Below are 21,359 nucleotides of genomic sequence, written 5' to 3' on the forward strand. Positions count from 1 at the left end.
ACTGCACACGCAAGTGTTAGAAGGTCTATCTATCATGTTCTGTTGGAAAGGACTGAATAATAGGTTTTGAATTTCCAGCACACACATTTTGACGGTAGGCACTCACACCTGACTTTCGATCTTCAAGATGGGCACTTTTGCAAATTCATCCAATCAAAAGCTTGTGAACGGAAGGGGGAGATTTAATACCCATTACTCTTGGCGGCAAATCTACCTACCTTGGAATCCTTCAACACAGTAGCCATCTTGCTTTGGATGTGATTGTTTGTTGAATAAACGACACACATCATTCGGACTTTAATAGTTCACTGCTTTTACGTCACTTGGCGCCAGAAAGCCTCTTTAGCAGTCCACAGCTCTAGAAATAAAATTAAGTAATATGCCTTGTTGGATGGCAGGGGCAGTTCAGAGTTCATTATTAGCTGATTTTGTGGTATATCCAAACAGTGTTGGATGTTTGTGAGAAAGAAATAAAAGCATTGGCATAGCCAATAAGTCTTACCTTTGGGACCTTATAAGTGTTTAGCCATGCAACAGTTTATGTTGTTGCACCAAGGATATTGTGCTGCATAACTAAATACTTATAAGGTCCCAAAAGCAAGACATATTGGCTATGGCAATGCTTGTTATATCTGTACTGTTCATTAAGTAAACGTTATTTTAGACCTCTCCGACAAGTCTACAATGTTAAGGCACTTCTAACACTTTCATATGCAATTGAGTACATAGCTATTTCATAAGATTTTGAAAGGTTTGTGCAACTGGAATAAATGTGTTCCAGTTGAAGATATTTGAATATAATTTAGCATAATTAGTACCTTTTATAAAAAAAATCTCTGCAATACTTTTCTGGAAAATAGTTGGCAAACATGGGGCTCATTTTCTCAACTGAATCTTGAACTGAAGATATGGGTCAACAAACCTAATCCTGAAGCTGGCTGTGCATGTTGCTCAAGTTTGACATTAGCTCAAAAGTCTCAGGGTTACACAAGAATACCTATTTAGCATATAGTATGGAGATGTCTCTTCATTAAGAACTGGGGGTGAAGGTCTGAAACATATAAATGGAGAAGATTAGGTTTGAGTTCAGATCAATGTTACAGCCCTCAAAGTTGCTATAGAGAGGAAATGCAGGACTTAATGTATCTTTTGTAGCCGGAGCCTAAAAGTAGCTTGCAGAAAAATTTAGCATCCTGTGTTTTAGTACTAGCAGAATTACTATTGCTAAAGAAGATACCTGTATATTAAAATATCTAGAAAATCAAGTGATTGTTATGTCCTTCTTTATTTTTACATTTATATAGAAATTTGAATTTGAACTCCATTTTTTTTGCATCCCTAAAACTGACTCTCAGTTGACCAGCCATAAGTGTCCAGCCCACCCCGAAGCAACCATTCCAGAGTGCATATGATGTCCAAAAACGACTGCATACTTTACTATCTAGTGGAACTTGGGACATCTTTTCATGTTACAGAGCAAGGAGGTAACACCATGATATGAAAGACAGGTGGTGCAATAAGAAATGTATGGGTCCATGTGCGGCAAATAAACAATATGCGAAATCAGTAGCAGTGCTAAAACCACCAAAAATCATAGCAGCTCCTCATGGACTCAGCCTGCATGATCAGCCGCCTCTACACCCTGCTCTTTTATAGTGGGTGCATCGTTGTTAAAATGTATTCGTCATGTATTGATTGCTGTTATTGCTATTGCTGGCTAATCATCAAGCAACTTTCCGAACCCTCCTCCCACTCTCCACCCTTCACCCATTTCCCAGCTGCCTGACACATGCCCCAATGTGCCATGATGTTTCAATTTCTGAGTGGCAGTTGGTCGCATATAGTTTATCTAATTGAGAGACATATCCGGCCTATGTGGTTTTCTTTCTAAATATTTTCTTTCCTCTGTGGGGGGGGGCGTATATGTTGGTGGGTAGTCAGCTACTCATCTCCTCCCATCTCATTCAGTTTGGGTGGTAGTGGGGGGAAGCGTGGTGTAGGATCCTCCGCCTGTCTCTCTGGATGCTTTAAGCTGTCAACTAATATTCCCCAAGCCCAGGCTCCATCGAGCTAATGTCTCTCCTTGCCTCTCTTATTAGTACCTCTACCTCATATCCCACCCATCTCTCAAACCATTTTCTCCAGGTTGTTACCGGTGTACCCCTGGTGCTCACCAGTTCCTAGCAATTTCCCATTTGGCCAATATGTATGCCAGGTCCTGGAATTTACTTGCTACCCTTGTTTTAGAGGTGTGAGGGAACCAGCCCAATAAGGAATGACCCAGTGTGCAAGAGATTTCCTTCTCCAATGCCCCAGCTATCGTTGCCGTAATCTCTTTCCTGTATTGTCGTAACTATGGGCAGTTCCAGAGCATATGTATTAGGTCTTCCCCAGATGGTCCCACATCTTAGGTAGACATTGTCTGCTTCGTTGAAGTATCTATTAATTTATTCTGGTGTGGGGCATGTTCTGTTGAGAATGAAGATGTTGATGAGCTTAAATCGGGGGTTTCAGGATATCTTGGTTATTCTCCCCAGAATATCAGTCCAGTTTTTCTCAGGGATCTGTACCTCCAAGTTTCCCTCCCACTTAGTTCAGAGTGTGTCCAGTGGCAGCAGAACATCTCCTTTGATTGCCCCCAAGGCTATTTGTACGTACTGACAAGTTTTTGAGGCGGAGGTTCTTCTAATTCCATTTTCCAGTGTTTACGGAAAGCCATTTCACTGCTCCATGTAGGAGGAAATGGCCCTGTACAATTCCAATGATTAGAGGGAGCTGTCCATACTTCTTGAAAATATTTTCAAGAAGTATGGACAGCTCCCTTTAATCATTGGAATTGTATTGGACATTTTTGGATCTTAGGACGGTGGATCCTCTTGGGGTTCTGATCGGACGTTAAATCAAAATAGACAATTGTGTTATTTCTATTTGTGAATTTGGGTTCTTTTCTGCGCTACAGTGTGTGGTACCCTCACCGTTGCTTCTTTTGAGTACAGGAAATGGCCCTGTATTATGTTAAATTCCGTAATGAATTCCTCAAAAGGGAGCAGCTCTATGTTTCTGAAGAAGTCACCTAGTTGTGTTGCCCCTGTTGTGACCCACTCAGTCAGTCCTCTCCAATCTCCCCCTTGAGACAACAAGGTGAGCACACACGGGGAATTCAGATGAATAAGGGACTTTCCACCTTTTTATTTTTTTATTTAAGGGAACGGGCCCAGCATTTAATCACGACTTGCCGTTCTCTGGTAACGCCTTCTGCATGGCGTCTCGTTTGCAACAATACTCTGCGCAGTCTGTGCAAGGTGGGAACAAATTATCCCAATGGCTCTCTGGGTTCTGTCTCCCTGCTACCCACTGTGATCCACTGTAATTGCACAGCCAAATAATATGCTTCGAATACCGGTGCTGCTAACATCTGTCAGTAACCAGCTGCAGGGTAGTTGGAGCTGTTGTCATATTTCATAGTTGGTCACATTGGTTACAAAAAATGAAGAGATTATAAATGAGCCAATGATTATCCCTTACAGACTACATTTGAACCGTAAAATAATGAAATACAGGTTCAGTCAATCTTAAACCCAAGAAAACATATCACTGTGCTGCACCAATTAACAAGTTCTGAAATGAACTGTGATTTTACTCTTGATTTGTTACATATTCATAGGCCCAAATAGCAAAACAAAAGAATATGATCTTTTGTATTAATCTTAGGATATAGCTTCAAGTTGATCAAAGGGCTCATTAGCTTAGGACAACTACTCTAACTTATTTTTCTTTAAAAAATAAAAAACAGACAATGCTGCTTGGAACTGCACGATCTCAAGGTAAGCACTTGTTTCCACTTGTCACCCAAATCGTAATTACCAAGTTCAGCACTTTGAAAAGAAAGGGAAAACAACATTAACATCCTTTATTTCTCCCAACAGTAGTAGCATCACCAATGACCTTCAAATATGCTCTTCTAAATAGTACACCTGGCATGGACTGTTCCTTGGACGTTACCAATTAAAACCCTTATTTTTCCAATACAACATCAATTAATTACTATAGCGTATACATTGACATCTCAGAAAAGAGCTACAAGTAACCATACAACTCCCCCAAAAAATCCTATTCAAATATTTAATAATTTGATTTATATACATACATTATAGGTGTAAACACTTTATCTGCGGTATATCGCTTGACTCCTAACATTACAAAATGAATTAAGCCGCAAGCCTATTTTAAATCAAGTGGAATTTCACAATTAAAGACATTTAATTCATCATGTACACAAGAATAAAAAAACACTTGATTAATAATGAGTAAAATCATAGTAGGCCATTGGCCAAATCAATGATATTCGATAACAGCACTAAGTAAGTCTTTCCATTACAAAAACCTCACATAGGTAAACCTTGTACTATGTAATTTTACGTAAATTTATTTGACAACATATCAATGAACCTTACATTCCAACTGTACCAATTTATGTGGGCAACCCCGACCCACCTGCTCCTCTGAATGAACGTTCTTTCAATCAGCCTAAACCTGTCAACTTAAGTAAATTTGTGAAGGTAAGGACTGTGCACCAGAGATGAAGTCAAAGAAACTGTAAATGTATTCAAAATATCCTTTACTCCATAAGTTCGTCAGGGCTCTGTATTAAACGTGAATTAGATCATACAGCGAATCCCTGAATATATGCAGACAGTCGTGGAGTATAAATATCGATTTCCCTTCCTCCAGAGGTAAAATCATAGGGGTAGCAATTGCCCCAATATGTAGATTGCAACGGTGTGTGCCAAAATAATATCTAACCGTCCTCCAGAGGTGCACATTTTAAGAAACTAACTTATGGAATAAAGGATATTTTGAATACATTTACAGTTTCTTTGACAATCTCTGGTGCGCCGTCCTTACCTTCGCGTCTTGTCTGATCCTCAGTGGAGCGGAAGTGCAGCAAGCTCAGGACAGATGTGCACGGAAAAAAGGACTTTATCTTACTTTGGAATAGAAGTGCTGGACCTTGGTCCGCCGCATTGGTCTCTTTAAAGAAACTTAAGTATATTCACATTACTGTTATAAGCCTCTTTTAGGTGTATTAACACCAGGTACCCGTCATCTCAATGTCCGAAATTCCAAGGTGTTCGAACACTTATTTTTAATGTGTAAATACTAAAACTAATATGTAGTATTGCTGTTAAATGACATGTAGTCTGAGGGAGGAGCCAAGCTCGACATCGTGATGGCCGCACGGTAGCTCGGCTCCGCCGGCCTCCCTGCCCAAACTCATCTACCCTGCCGCCCATCCTGCCCAAAAACGATAACATTTTATAGATGAAGGTCTGCTGATACTTACCACTCGTCCTGGTGGCTCCGGCGTTCAGAGGGTCCGCAGCGGCGTCCTCCCAGGAAGTGCAGCCTCCGTGGTGTGGAGACCGGGGCCTTGCCTTCAGCGAGTAGCCGGCGAGACGGTGTCGGTGGCGGCCTCGGGTGGAGGATGGAGACCGGCCGGAGGAGGCCGCTGTGCGAAAAGGCTGGAGGCAACTGAACGCGCCTGGGACTACCGTCCGGTGGTCCAGAGGTGAGGTGCGGCAAGTTGTGTGTGGGGGACGCCGTGTTGGTGGCTCCCCCCCTTGTTGCCCTGCCCGGCCATTCCGAATTTCATCGCTCGGTGGCGGAGAGTGACTCCAGCGGAGCGGTGGCGCCGGCGGGTCCCCCTCTTTTGGTAGCCCTCATTCCTGCATCGAGGTTGCTGTTTGGATGCTTGAGGGGGATCCCATGGGGGTCCTGCTTGTGAGCCCGCCCCAGGAGTTGGTTCCAAAAAGACGGCGCGGTAATCGAAAAATGGCGACTGATGCCGTGTGCTGTGGAACGCCGCGGGATGTCGATGCTGTACCTCTGTACTGTGATGGGGCCTGCACTGGGGAGCGTGAACCCACGATTGGCGACGTCCTACGAGCGCTGAAGATTTGGCAAGTGACCTTGGCCCGGGATTCTTGTGTGCAAGACAATGTGGTAACCGCCATTGCTCCTGGGCCGTCCCTCAGAGATGCGGATGGTCCCAAGGTGGTTGCTGTTTGTTTCCCGCATTTTGGTGGGGGTAGCGATGTCTTGGTTCGCCTGCGGGAAGATTTGCTGGGGATCATTGACACTGATGTCCATGACTGCCGTAAACAGCTTTTGCATTACAGTCGGCGGAGATCTCATGGGTTGCTTCCATTGGCCGTTCAGCGGCTGCTCCACTGCCTTTTCTCTCCGCTTTGTTTTATGCCCGCTACTTCGACATACATCGTGGCGATAGCTAAGAAAGGACTGGGGTGAGCCCGGTTTTTAATCCAGAGGACTGCTGTTCGGTGCACAGAGTTATGGACTGCCCCAAATTGAGATAATTTGTCGAATCCTTACTATGTATGGCTACCTGAAAAACATGCCAGTTTAGTTTTGGGCTGCACTAATTGGTGTAGAATTGGCTTAAATCCTTCTTAGCCGACCGCCGGCAGACAATCTGGGCGCCTCCCTACTCCGCCGAAATGTCACCGCTTGAAGTGGGGGTTCCTCAAGGTTCCATCCTGAGCCCCCTCCTTTTTAACATCTTTATGGCCCCCCTGGCGGTGACGGCGGAGTCTTTCAGCGCCCGGATTGTCACCTATGCTGATGACACCCAGCTCCTCTTTGTAAGCAACAAGGATGGCCTGTTTGACGGTGCCCAGGTCAAGGGCTGTTTGAGCGCTGTTTTTGAGTGGTTTGGACGTCATGGGCTGAAGTGCAACTCCGACAAGTCGGAGTTGCTCTTCTTTGGCTGTACCTCTGAGCCTGATTGGAAACCCTGGTGGCCGCAAGATATGTTTCCTCCCACTAGTTCGTCTTTGAAAGCCAAAAATTTGGGAGTTATGATTGACAACGAGCTATCTTTCGGACCGCATATTTCATCTCTTACTGGGAAATGTTTCGGCATCCTTCGGATGCTTCGTAAATTCCTCCCTCTAGTCTCTATCCAGCACAGAAAAATCATTGTCCAGGCACTAATTGGCTCTAGGCTGGATTATGCTAATGTTTTGTTTCTGGGACTTCCCAAATATCTGGTCAGGCGTCTGCAAATCGCCCAGAATTCTGCAGCCCGAGCCATCTTTGGTCTTCCAAGAAAAGCCAGAGCCACTGATCTTCTCTCAACACTACACTGGCTTCCAATTGCTAAAAGGATTCTGTTTAAAACTTTGACCACGACTTTCAAGGCCCTACATGGCATAGGCCCCAAATATATTTCCAAACGATTGTCCTGGTATAACCCCCCCAGATCTCTCAGATCTTCGTCCCTATCAAAAATGAGTGTTCCCATTATCAAGCGTGCTAGAGCAGGAGGACGGTCTTTTCGCTACTTAGCTCCTCATGCTTGGAATGACCTCCCAATCTCTTTGAGACAGACTTCTAGCCTTCTGTCCTTCCGAAAGGCCCTTAAGACATGGCTTTTCCCTTAATTTGATGCTGCTTCCTGTGTCTGCACGTCCTCTTAGTGTTATGTTCTCCCTTCTTCGGTTGGGTTTCCTTCGATAAAGCGCCGGGATACTCCGTGGAGTGGCCGTGCGCTATAGAAGTATAAAAATAACATAACATAACATTGTATGGGCGGGGGTGGGGGCCGTGCGCCTTGTTACATGGTATCCTCCCCCCTGGCTTTCCTTTTTCCTTTTTTGTCTGTTTTCTTCCCTTTACCTATATTATCTCATTCTATATTTCGGGTTCATGTTTAGGGCGACAGGCACGCTGCTGGGAGGGGTAGGCCATAGCCTTCTGCAGGGGTGCAGGGTGGGGCGGGTGGATTGGGGTCTATTAGATAGTTACTTGTTTCTATGGCTCTTTTGTGTCCTTTTCTTGGGTCTCCATGACTGTGCGTGATTCCCGCGGGGTGAGTGCCTGGGGGGGGGGGGGGGGTTGGGTATTCCTATATAATATGGTACTTTCAGGTTCTGCTTATCCTGACTTAGCCGCCCCGCCCCTAAGAATGTTTGCTGTCTGGATTGTTGATCGCCATTATCGCCATGGGGCGGGTACAGTAACGTGGAGTCCCCTTTTCCTTTTTTCTAGTTTTTTCGTTTTCTTTTACTCTCCGGGTTGGGCTGTATAATGATTGCAACTTTATCCGTCTCACTGATAATTTGATTTTCATGAGAGTGATGTTCTGCTTGTCTTTGGGCACATGAGGTTGCGGGTGGACACTGACCGAAGAAGAATTGCAAGGGCATCTATGGCTTGAACGCTTTGGACTATTCTGATGACAGACTAATGGATTCCCTATTATAATGTTGTTGGTTCTGTTCCCCGCCATGTGCACCAGGACGCTTATTATACAACCGATCCTTTATTCTTTAACATAAAATTAACCTTCTGTGATCCTGTGCCGGGGGGTTACACTCAGTTAGCATTATGGACTCGTAGCATTGTGTAGTATTGCGTAACCACTCCGTACTTTTTATTGACATTGGTGCTTTCCAGTTTGTTCTGTGGCCGGCCTCTGGGTTGTAGGCCCGTATTTGTATGCAACCATCTACACAAATAAAGGTTTTCAAAAAAAAAAAAAAAAAAAAAAAACACATGTAGTCTGATATTGTTATGACATCACAAAGCATTCAATAACTCAGGGATAGCTTTTCAAATAGTTCTGAAGTTTTGATTGCAGATTGTAGGTGGATCCAATTTGAGAAGATTGCATTCAGCTGAGTGAAGGAACATTCTTACTTTAGATGAGTACATCAGCCTTATTGAGTCTGAATGTTAAGGCGAAAGGGAAGTCTCAGGTTGCATGGTTGTCCTCATATTTGACACCATTGCCTACAGCCTAATATATGTATATGTATATATATATATATATATATATATATATATATATATATATATATATATATATATATATATATATACATACATACATCAGCTAAATGAAGCAATTGCTGTTGTGTGCATACATGCAACATGGTTACACTACCACAGCTTTCTACCAGAGAAAATAAATTGACCTTTCCTCATTTGTGGCATTAAGATGATGCTTTAAAAGCCCACAATCGCCAAAAAAGCCTGCAGCAAGACGCAATGCCCCCGGCTGGTCAATGTGTTTCAGATACTCTTGTAATCCTGGCAATACACGTTACCACATAATTAGGGGGTGTAGTCATAATCGTGTACTCAAAAATGAGACGAGAGTATGCTCTACTTACAACAGTTCAACTTAATGAACATAAAACTTATTAAACAAAAAAATATTTTATCAATGATTCACTCCCAAACCGTTATTGGATCTTTCTTAATGGGATTTCAGAAAGATATCCATCATATTAATGTATGTCACAAGGGTTAATGTGGAGATCGATCACATCCAAATTTAATTTAGAGCATCGACAAATGTACTAAGTAGGAAGCTTAAAGAGTGGACCTTCTGACCAAAACTAAGGGTAGAGCAGTGATCAAGCAATCTTCATGGAGAGCATAAAGTTTACTCTCGCCTCAAAGCTTGATTGTTGGACACAGTGAAATAAGTCTATTGGCTAGGATCAGTTTTCCTTCTTTTATAAAGAAGGGGGAAGAGGGGTTGCACTTGCTCTCCAGAGAAAGAGCTAAATGTTAGGGGCCATTCCAGAAAAGGATTGATTGTATGTTTTCTTTTGTTGATTTGTTGTGCCTTAAGTAGTAAAGGATTTGTGCCTCTGGAAGTTCGTTTTCCATCAGAAAGGGTCAGTTTCTGGAACAAGTAAGATGGGGTGTTGCGATGTAGCGCTTCATGGGTCATACAGGCAATTTCGAGATGGATCCTGGCTGAAAGGCTAACCATTTCAGAGAGTGGCACTCAGTTTAGATATGATCTCTTTTTTTAAGTCTGTGATGAGCCTTGCTGCAGCGTTCAAGACAGCCTTTAGTGGCGCAAGTTTGCTTTTTGGCAGGCCTATGAGGGTGGCACTACCATAGTCTAATCTGGATATCACAAGTGCTTTAACCACCTTTTTGGGATCTGCCGTGGGAAGGAAAGGTTTTAGTTTCCTTAACCCCTTGCATGCTGATGACGAGCTGGGCTCGTCATGGCGTAGCCCGCTCGCACGCTGATGACGAGCCCAGCTCGTCACGTAACATGCGATTTTAAAAATCTCAGCGTGTGAGCGGAATTCCGCCCGCACGCATGCGGTTAATGCATGTAGTTGATGGTCATCGCCTCTGGTGACGGCACAAATGTGCTTTTTCATGGAGAGAGCATTATCAAAGATTATTTTGAGGGATTTAGCAGAGACAATGATGTGGGGGGTACAGCTCAAGGCAGTAAGCTGCAGAAGCCAGTTTTTGATATTAGGGGGGGAAACTGGGTGGTGAGATAAATAGGAATTCTGTTTTGAGGACACAGAGTTTAAGGTGGTTACGAGTTACCCAATGTTGCGTTTTTGTCATGGTGTTATTAAGGGCGCTGATGTTCTCTGGAGACATAATTTTTATGTAAAATTGAGTATCAACTGCATACATGTGATTGGAGATGTGTGGGGATTTCAGTCAAGGGCTCCATAAATAGGTTGAGATGTCAGGGTGAGAGTGAAACCTTGGGGGGACGCCTCGTGATGGATTAGGATGCGTTGAGATCTGTTGTGAAGGAAGGATGAGAACCATTTTAGTACAATACCGGAGAGACCTATCCTATATCTTAATCGGTTCAAAAGGGTTTTATGATTCCCAGTGTTGAACGCAGCGGATAGGCCGAGTAGCATTAGTAAGCAAGATTCATCCTGCTCAAGTGTACGCACAGTGTCGTCAACAACGTAGGAAGAAGGCTTCTCATCCATGAAGAATCAATAAGCAATTTTTAATGAACCTTGGGTGATACCACTATTCTGTCCCCTCTCCTTCTGTGTGACTTACACTTGCCCACGAGAAAACACTAAGAAAAATCTAAACCCTGATGAGGTCCACTGTCTGGACGAAACGCATTGGGGCGGGGCTGCAGTTTGACACAGTGAAGAATACAGAAAATCTTTTTGGGACTATATCATGGCTTCTACGTTACATTGGATCTGTAAGAAGAATTGATATGCTTAAATAATCGGGGTTAACGTGATTAAATGAACTTTCAGTAACAACATTGGACTTCCTAAGCACTCCCTTTTGTATATTTTCATTTTGGTTTATGGTTTTTGAGCAGTGGGAGGACAATTAAAAGGTTGAGTGCTATTGCATAAAAAAACTGCGGACCGATCTTTCACCGAAGCGCTCCCAAAATTTGGAACTCCATTCCCCCTCACATCAGAACCATTCCCTCCTTTGTAGAATTCAAAAGCCAACTCAAACCCCTGTTCTTCAACTGCTCCTTAGGGAATGGATAACTCGGGCAGCTAGAAGACATCGAGCTCTGCTCCAGCTCCAAGACTCTGAGAGCACCCTGAAGGCAAAAAACTGTCCTGCACTACAATGTGTTGCTCTTTATTTTTGCGTTCTTATGTTGATATGTCGCTCTTCTATTTTGTATCTGATGATAATCTGTTATGTACCTATTGTAAAGCGCTCCGATACCCCTGGGTCTGGCCAACTCTATAGAAAACTTCTTAAAAAAAAAAAAATTAACATTACAAAATGCCGGTGCTGTCCAAGCCAATACTGCTCTATTTTTTGATAAAAGTTTTCTAGGAGTTTGGACAAATTTGGGGTGTTGGAGCTACGGCGGTAGATGTTGGGGTAAGACTGGTCGGCGATGTTTTATTGGGTTTTTCTTTTTAGGACAGGAGTAAACGGTGTGCTTTTTAGCTAATCATGTAGGGAGCCATGTGCAAATGAAGCATTGACAATTCTAGTCCGAAAGGCAGAAGTCTTCAAACTGCGGGGCTGGCACCCCTAGGAGGGCCTCAAGTGATTTCAGGGGGGCACCAGGATCTGGCCAGAAGAAACATTATGCTCTGTTTTCAGCCAAAAAAATGAGTGGCAGTAAGCACGTCTGTAAGGGGCCATCATTAACATCCTTTGTCATTTAAATCCTGGCTGGGAGAAGGTGTCAAGAAGGAGGGGACTCCAAATTTTCTCCGAAACCCCCACTACCATTTCAAATAATCACTCTGTGGATACTTTTACACATTAGTAAGGCCTGCCTCACCAGAATAGTATGTTTGGAAATCCTGTATTTGTTTGCATTTCTGAAACAGTGACAGAACTTCGCTGCAATATTTAAATAAATCTATAAATATTTCAACATTGTCAGTTAAAAAGAATTGTGAAAAACGTTGGGGGGGGGGGGGGGCGGCGATTTCTTTTTCTACACGGGGGGCAGACCAATACCATAAGGGGACTAGCCGGTATCTGTGCTCATTGAGGAGTTTGGAGGGAAGGGGATTGTTTAAGTGATTGGAGTATTTCAGAGAAGTCAGAAGTTTTGAGATGTTAGGTGTGAGCAACAATAAACAGAAGCACACGCTCAAGGAGACGCTGATCGGAGTATTATAAGGGAGAATAGCCCGGAATAACAGTATCATTCTGACACTATCTATAATAACTAATCGTACTTCCCAGCAAGTTAGAGGGAACACTTGTCAATGATCCAACTACATGCCCATATATTGAGCTCTATGCTTGCAAAATTAAAAAGCATTTGACAGAATGAACAGCAGCATTGGCCACTAAATGCCAATTAATACTATAAATTACAATTTTATTAAAATTGAACATTAGCCTTGTCAACGTTCTACAAAAACCTTTTAAAATAGCACAGGAAAATGCAGACTTTTACTTCAAGATTATCACAACGTATCAGAAATATTATCCAACTTGTCTGAAAAATATAGAACCACAAAAATGTGTTTCTCATTGTAATGGGAGCGTGCTCTATCGTGGCTTCTCTACTCGTGCCTGATAATCAAATGTTAATATTGGATGCAGACAAGTTCTTTCAATGCCAAAGGATCAGTCTACTAGTTATATGTACACACACGCTTGCTTCATTTAATGGCATAATAAAATGTACCAGCTATCTCAATAACCTTACTGTTAGACACTTGTTGTGGAATGTTAACATATCAAGTACCAAAAGTTTGTGAGTAAATAATCACAAACGTGCATCAGATTTCCAACCCCTCTCACGTTTACAATTCCAACACAATGTCCTATTTAATTCAGGCTTTAGACGTCTTCACTGGTATCCAATAAATCTTCAATGTTGTTTTTTTCCAAAGTCCATTCCTCCAGGAACAAATAATTAGAAGGACGGAACCACTGCCTGGGATCACAACAGACACTTATCTAAGTCACAGTCAGTTTCCGCCTGACACAACAAAACGTTCATCAAGTCACAAACACGTTAACAGAAAGTTCATGTTGACTGAATAAACATTGCATTACAGCGGTTTGCGGGAGTACAATAGCTGTCAAACTACTACTTCCGACTTTTAGGCACAAGCTTCCGGCAAAAGCATTTAAAACGACAAATATAATCCATTGAAGAAAAACTGTAACATGAGAATACGTACTTCCACGAATCAAACTTTCTAACACTATCACATGTGAGATGGCCCACTTTGACAGGTGTAGCTTTTAACTTGCTCTAGTGTGGAACGTGTCCCTCCTACACAATAAATGAACTTGAATGAGTAGTGAGGGAGGGCGGGGGGAATCGAAGCAGTACGCCAACCTGGCAATGCTAGCTCCGAAAAACAGCCGGTATCTGGACAAATTGCACTGACAGCTTCCACGCCACCTCCACCGAGACAACATATTCCTTCAGAACACTCACTTGTCAGCCTCTGCGTCTCTAGCCCGGTCCCCAGGCCACTCAACTCCGTTTTTTTCGGCCCGGGAGGCCCTGGACCCCCTCCCGGCGGCGGCGGCGGGGGAGAGGCATAGGCAGGTAGCGGTCCAGCGCCGCCGCTCAGGCCAAGCATGCCCCCCGCAGCCCCAGGATCTTCGTGCAGAAACTGGCACTCGTCTCCGTAGAAGCAGGTCTTATCCTTGGCGTAATAGCGACAGTACTTGAGCTTCAGGCCAGCGGCAGAGCACAGGGGGCCTGAGGGGGGCGGTGGCGGCAGCGCCGGGGAGGGAGGGAGGCCGCTGTTCATGGCTGCACTGCGGCCTCAGCCAGGCATGGGTCCGGGGGTTTGTGGGGGCCGCAGCCCAGCTGTCACGGTATTGGGGCACTGCGTGCGCCCCTTAACAGCGGCTGCTCCCAAAGGAGTGACGCCCCTCGGTTCTCACTCGTTCTCTCTCGTTCAGTTTTTCCTCTATTCTCCCCTTCCTGAGCCGCGACGGCTCTGCGCAGGCGCGACGCGGGGCATGCTGGGTGGCTCGACAGAGCGGGGAACCTACACTTTGTTTTGGAGGAAGCTGTGGCCCCTCTGGCAGCGGACTCGGAGAACAGACAACCTGTGAGGCCCATGGAGGTGGAAAGAGGACGAGCGTATGCAGGGGAGCCCTGCAAGCTCAACACTCGGCAAGGGAGGTTTATTATTCGTTAAATATTTTACATTTTTATTTGGGCGACAATTATAGAGCCAAGGGAGGATCGAAACACCCTAAGTGTATTAATGTATGCGTAATTATATAGCACGAACAAATAAAGAAGCAGCGGCGTGCGTGGTTTTGGGTGCAAAGCAATGGCAATTAATACAGTATCAGAGTCGGAGCAACCGGAAATATGCAACAAAAAGGGAAGCCAAAATTATGCGACAAGGTTCACCAAATTATGCGACACTTCGCAGTAGTAATTATTTTGTCCGTTTTAGGTCTAGTGCTCGTCAATACTTTACGATTTTACTTTAACTATGTATACAGTCATATACTTATTAGATAAGTGCTAGCCAAAACCTTTTAACTTTACTAAAATTATTACTGTAATATAAATACAGGGCTTTTGAGAGCCCTATTCAACCACTGGTCGGTTGTTATGTTCATTCACAATACAACTTGGCACCTTGGGTCCAGCTACATAAGCAATTGGCTAACTTCAATTTGAGCAACAGCATTCTGCACTAGTGTAAATACCTCATCCATATCCTAAGTAGTTGCCGCTGGTACCAGGGACTAGTATAGAATGTGTGCTTTTTTCAGACCTCAACATTTCTTTCTTGCTTTTAGACATTTTTAGGTTTCGCAAAGCGTTGCAGTGCAACGCACTGTTAGCTTTGCAAAACATGCAGTATATAGTGTAGTGGGGGGAAGCTCCACCCACTTTTCGGCCATGATTTTCATTGGCTTTAATCAGAAATGCTGCATTCTGATTTGTTTGTCCCTCCTCCTCATGGCCATGTCGTCATTTTAATCCTCCCATGGCTATCAGCCCTATTACTTTACAAACTCTTTTCTTCCTCTGCCCTCCATTCCCTCCCACAGTCTGTTACTTTTCTGTCCACCCCCCTTACCCCACTCCCGATCATGCCTTCTTGGAGGCAGGCCCTTTTGTTTATAATGCAATAGGGTTCGCGTAATTCGAGTCCTATTGCATTTAGAAATGCTTGTTTTCTCTTCGGATTGGCTGGCTCGCTCACTTTATTTTGCCTGACCTGTCCAGCCGATATATTACGCATGCGTCATCCAGCAGCCGCTAAACAGACGCTCCGCGCATGCAGCACTATTTTTTTCCGCTCATTAGACTTCCGCCCCGTAATGGCATCGCGTATGCGACAGCATCTTTCAGGCAAAATCACTTTTACTTGTTACAGCTCTGTCGGCGCTATGCGCGCGCCTACATCTGTGCCACTCGCTTCAAACGTACATTAACGGAGCAAAGCATCCTTAAACAAGCTTGGCAAAGGCAGCAGCTTTCATCCAGCACACGCACCAGAAGGGGGCAAATGTCACGGAACCACCCCATCGTTCCCCATGAATCGGGTGGAAAATCCGCTGCTCGTAACAATCTGGGACTTTTGTTCCAAGGAACGAGGTTTGTTACGGTCCTTTTACGCAAACCTCCAGCAGTGAGGGGCTGCTGCGCGGTATACGGGGGTCGCTGCCTCCCTTCTGGTAGCCTCAGCTTCTCCTAGTTTGTGGGCTGCTCAGCTTGAACTGATTCTTTCAATAAGAGTGATGTGCGCGGATTTCTGTCAGTTTTAACGCACCTCCCGTTAGAGCGCAGGCATTGCGCGCATGCCGATGCTCCCAGGAAGCCCGCACAGGGATGCTCACTCTTCGGGACAGTGACACTTCCGTGACTGACAGACCCTTCGGGTGTCCGCCTGGACTGAGTGCCCCCCTCTGCGCCAGCCCTGCGCCGCGCAGTCTCAAAGAGCGCAGACGTGGATGGGTCTGAGGGACGCTGTCCAGGTCCAACTGCAGAAAATGATGCATTCGATTATGCCATTATGCCACTTAACCGATCAAGGATAAATCAAGTGATACATTCCAGCCTCCTCAAGTCACTACATCAAGGGAGGTGCGCACAGCCGCCCTGCGTGCCGAAGATGGGCTGGCGATGGGTCCCAGCGCTGCCTTAGACAGAGTACTGTTCGCGTCTGTCTTCTACCCTTGTGTCCTAAAGAACTTTTAAGTGTTGCTTGTAATGTTTATTACTTTTGGTAACTAACAGGTTTCTAGGCACTCTTTCAGCACTTCAGAGGCAAACTGGTGACCGGAAATGAAGGAAAGTGGTTAAGATCACACGATAAAGTAAAATTAGGAAGCTGGGATTAAAAATCAGCCCCCACGCTGTTGCACAGCTGGAAACTTCACCGTTTATTCTCCCTGGCTGCGCCTAGAGGCTGTAAAGTCTGTGGCGGGTGCTGTACCCATGGACGCTCTCACTTGGCTGTACTTTTATTTTTAGTAACTCTACAATATGGCGAAACCAATTGGAATGACCAATGCTTGTTTTTTTATTTTAGATTGACCAGAACTCGGCAGCTTGTCCAACAATAAAGTTTTGCAAAAACAATGACAAAAAAGAAGTACTGACAACATTTTTAACAAGCATTGGCATCGCCAATAGGTCCCGCCTTTGGGACCTTATAAGTATATAGCCATTCAGCATATTATCCTGGGTGCTAAACTAAGAAGTTGTGAATATCCATTTTGTTTGAGAAATATTAAAACTTGCTTAGAGCAGGGAGAGCGGACCAGTCACATGCATGTGGTTTATAAAGCATTAATAGCATTTAGCAGAGTCACTAATACCACCAGGTTCCGACCCTAGTTTCACCGAATGTAGCACACCCATTTGATGACAGTTACAAAAAGGAGCTTGTTTGTATAGTACATTAAAAGCAACGTTATAAAAATATTTTTGTCACATTGTAGCACTGTGAATTGTTTTGATTTTTTAGAAAAGCAATTACTGTAAAAAAAAAAAAAGTAGAACAGATTGGGCCTAGTTTAATCGCTATAACTATATTCATTCTGGTATGTTTGAATATCAGCTAAGTAGTTCATTTAAAAAGCATTTGCCCTTTGACCACCTAAGCCATGCCAGCTGTTCAAGGGGTGAGGGTTGCGTGTGTAAGCGAACAGCAGTTGCCCACAGTAAAGGAACACAAGGATGGATTGATAATGATAACTTGTGTTTATGTCGTCCTAGGAATCGCACTTGAGTCACTTCTGAGCGCTGTAAAGTTACATTTGCCTAATTTATAGCGCCCGCCTCAGAAGCATGAAATTGCATTGTTGGGATTCGAACACGACATACAGAACACAGCAGGTAGTCAACTGCGATGGTTCCTACAAGTACATAATATAACTGCACCATGTACACAAAATCATAGCTTGCCCCTCCCTTCTGTGCTATGATTACTTAGAGAGAAGAGTTAAGCGGCTGCCAGAAACCAGGCCAGGTAAAAAGGTTGCAGCTTCATTTTGGGTCACGATACAGAGTTCAGGAAAGACTCCATGACAAAAGACTTAATTCAAAGATGTGACATTGGAAGAAAGGGATTAGATTCAGCAGAAACTGCTCATCATATAGGTGAAACTCACAACTCAAAGATAAAGAAGAGTAAAGCTTGGGTGCAGTGTACCGGCAAGACAGCAGTTGGAAAAAAAAAACAAGCCCGCGCGCCTCGCGCAAGTAGAGGGTGGGGGGAGTGCGGCCCAGAGCAGGCAACGTTTCCCTTGCGGGAGCGAGCGCAATAATTGCTACCATATGGCGCCGCTCGCTCCCGCAAGGGAATTGCCAAACGTGCACGCGTTGCCATTCTAAGCAATGCAACACGTGCAGGTTTTTTTGGCAAAAACGGAATCGATTACATGAGGTCCCCTCCTATGCAGCCCAGGCGTATGCGAGACCTAAAAAGGCTGGCATCGAACATCTAAGCTATTGCATTTGCCAATGCTTGTTATGCATATTAATACTGCTAAAGCTAAGGTTACATCTCATTAGTATCAGTTTCACGTTTAACCAGGGCTTTAAATGGCCGGGTCCTGCTGAAGTTTTAAAAGCAGGGTCTGAGACTGGTCCTTAATGGGCTCTCCATTTTTACTTTTAGGGTGAGAAAAAAAATACCTTAACTCTGCAATAGTACAACACGTCACTTCCTTTCATGTAACTTCAAAGAGACTCGTGTTTCAGTTTTATATAGCACAAACTTGAAGCACTTTACTTGAGCACCAATTACATTACACAAGGGACTATTCATTTTCTAAATCACAAGATGTTGAGCCGACGTGTGCCCCCTACTGTAGGAAGTTGCCCCTCTTCAAAGGATCTACGACTGATCAAAGCCCCCACCCCATGAGATCCAATCAGCCACACACATTCCGGCAGCTGGACATTCCGGGAACCGGCGGAATGTCCAGCTGCGCGACAGTCATCACCTACTGAGATCGGGGTGGGGACTTCTACTGTAGATATGTGTGAGAACGGGCCTGAAACGGGGATTCCGAGTATGTCTTTCCGTACTTCAAAGTATTTGCAAGAATGTGCCACATGTAATAAACTGCAATAAAGACCATAAAGCTGTGTATAAGAGGCCAGGCCTCAGAGATGCGGTTAGAGCACCTAGAGACGATACCCTGTTGTCTGATCTGACGTGTTCTGCTCCAACGGAATAAACTTCTGTTTCCTGCCTTCCAGTCTCCAGCGCCTGCCTCTTTGTTTGATAATTATCGAGTGGTATGAGAGGCGACTAACGCCGGGCAATACTTAAAGGGTTATCGATCGAATCTGCCCCCTTTTACAATTGGCGTCCCAAGCGTGGGGCCCATCAACGACACGTGGATCCAGTGGGAGAGGTCCTGACGACAGAGTGAACGACTGCAACGATCGGGAAGTGCACCTGCCCGATAGACCCTCGTCTGGCAGCCGATCATCCAAACTTCACAGGTTCCGAGCAGACCTCTCTCGAGTGATCTACGGTCCTGACAGGGAACCATCAGGAGTGCTGCGGCAATAACAGAGAATAGAGGACGATCGGGCGCTGGAAGCGGAAGACGAGAAATTGTCCATGCGGTCCGGGTAAGGTTGTGTAACACGACAAATTGCGAAACGATTGTTTGATTGTTTGAAAATACTAGTATTGCTCATTGATTGTTTCTGAGATATTCTCTGCCTGCAAACGGGGAAGAATAGAAATATTCTCTCTTCCTTTGCAGATACTGAAGGGTAGGTAACGCAGATTTTGTCCCCCTTTGTAATCTGTCGTGCCTATTTTTCTCCCCACTGATTGATTGTCCGAACATTGATTGTTCAAAGTTGGTTCTTTTGAGATATTCTCTGTTTGCAAATAACGTAGAATAGAAATATTCTATCTAGTCTTTGCAAGTAGTGAAGGATAGGTAGTGCGGACCTTTGTCCCCCTTTGTAATCTGTCATGCCTATCTTCTCCCCACTGATTGGTAGTTGGTTCAGCCCGGACCGCTTATTAGAGGTGAACCATCCGGCTCCACTGGAAGGCACCCCATATAAGTACATGTTCACTAAATATGGATTAGTCGCCGTGGCTTATAGTAAGCTATGGCATAAATATACAAAAAAGGATCAGGAAAGTCAGTGGCCACTGATAGGATCCTTCGATGACAATAAAATAGACGTGCTAGAAACAGCCCTCCGTAACAATAAGACAACCCCCACTATGCTTGATAGTCTCTGCATGTGGCGCAAAGAAGCAGCGGAACGGAAAAATAGAAATGAAGTAAGATTAGAGAAAGAGCTACGAAAAGCAGCTCACCTTGCTGCCAAAAAGTTAGAGGAAGAGATAAAGGAGAAAGAGGAAGCTAAACAGAAACAAGAGTCCGAAACATCGGGCCAGTGTCCCATTAGAACACCCTCTACGCTCTACCCTGAGTTACCCTACAAAACAACGAGAGAATGATTTATTACTAGGTCCCCCAATCATCTATATGCCCCCTCCATACGCCCCCTCCCAACTCTTAGTACAGCACCCGCAGCCCCCAAGTACAGGTGAGAATAGTGCCAGGACCTCGGTCCTCACGGCCTCCATGCCGGCCGAGCCCCTTGTACTGAACACAACACAAGCAGTAACATTAGATGACCCTCAGACTAGAAAGAAAGATTCCACAAGAATGAACCGGTTGAGCAAAGATGAACGAGCAGGGATCGATACGATAGTGAAGACACTGGTGGAACGAAAGGAGTGGGAAGAATACGTAACGGATATGTACAATTCATATGCCGATAGCCACAGACGACATTTTGTTGTGCGATTTTGTTATCACATTCTCAATGCCTATGAGGACCGATACCAAGATAAAGGTCCTGAGAGCCTAACGACTCTATATAGGAAAGTCGACATTGGAGACGAAGGCGAGTGTGATGTGACGGACCTCTCAACGCGTACGCTTGAAGTTTTCCGCCACCTCACTGAACAGAGGCTAGAAACTAAGACTACAACTCCTGTAGCGACCGAACCCCGAACAGAAAAAACAGACACAATGATGCCTATAAAGGAGGCCGCTCCCTACTGGGTCCCCCCAGAAGGACAGGGAATACATGATGACATTAATCACCAAGATGCGAGAGGAAGGGTAGTTTATAACTGGGTCTACCAACCATGGGATCGACAAGACATCCTGACTTTCCGAAAATCCTTACCCGATTTACGAAAGAACCCCACTGCCTTTTATACTGAACTAGGCACAGCCTTGGGTTCGACGATTATGACCCTAGCGGACATCGATTTGTTTTTCGGGCTATGTCTGCCAGCTGATGTGTGGAAACAAATCCGGAAAGTCGACCACCTTGAGCTGTTCGGACATACCTGGTCACAACTCGATGGCATAGATAGACAACGAGAGCCTGGACAGAAACCTTTAAAATCCATTTTAGAACTCCCGGACAAGATCGTCCAGAAATTGAAAACCCCGATCCCAGAAAAGAAGGTGGACTGGTCGATAGTAACGGCCTGCTGCCAGAAACCCCAGGAAGACGTATCAGAATACTTCTCCCGGTTTCGAGACAGTGTTTTCCGATTACAGCGGCCAGGACATGA

At 44.6% G+C, this 21,359-nt stretch overlaps 1 protein-coding gene across 1 annotated transcript in view; it reads right to left on the reverse strand.

Moving 5' to 3' along the window:
• PAN3 (poly(A) specific ribonuclease subunit PAN3) overlaps positions 1–14,262 on the reverse strand; it is a 1,023,990-nt gene extending 1,009,728 nt beyond the window's left edge. Inside the window, exon 1 of the mRNA XM_086935164.1 lies at positions 13,727–14,262. Coding sequence (XP_086791290.1) covers positions 13,727–14,048 — 322 coding nt within the window. The 5' untranslated portion in view covers positions 14,049–14,262. The remainder of the gene's footprint in view (positions 1–13,726) is intronic.
• Positions 14,263–21,359: the final 7,097 nt, after the last annotated feature.

The sequence above is a fragment of the Lissotriton vulgaris genome, chromosome 8 (genome assembly GCF_964263255.1).
Source record: "Lissotriton vulgaris chromosome 8, aLisVul1.2, whole genome shotgun sequence".
In the NCBI taxonomy this organism is placed as follows: Eukaryota; Metazoa; Chordata; class Amphibia; order Caudata; family Salamandridae; genus Lissotriton; species Lissotriton vulgaris.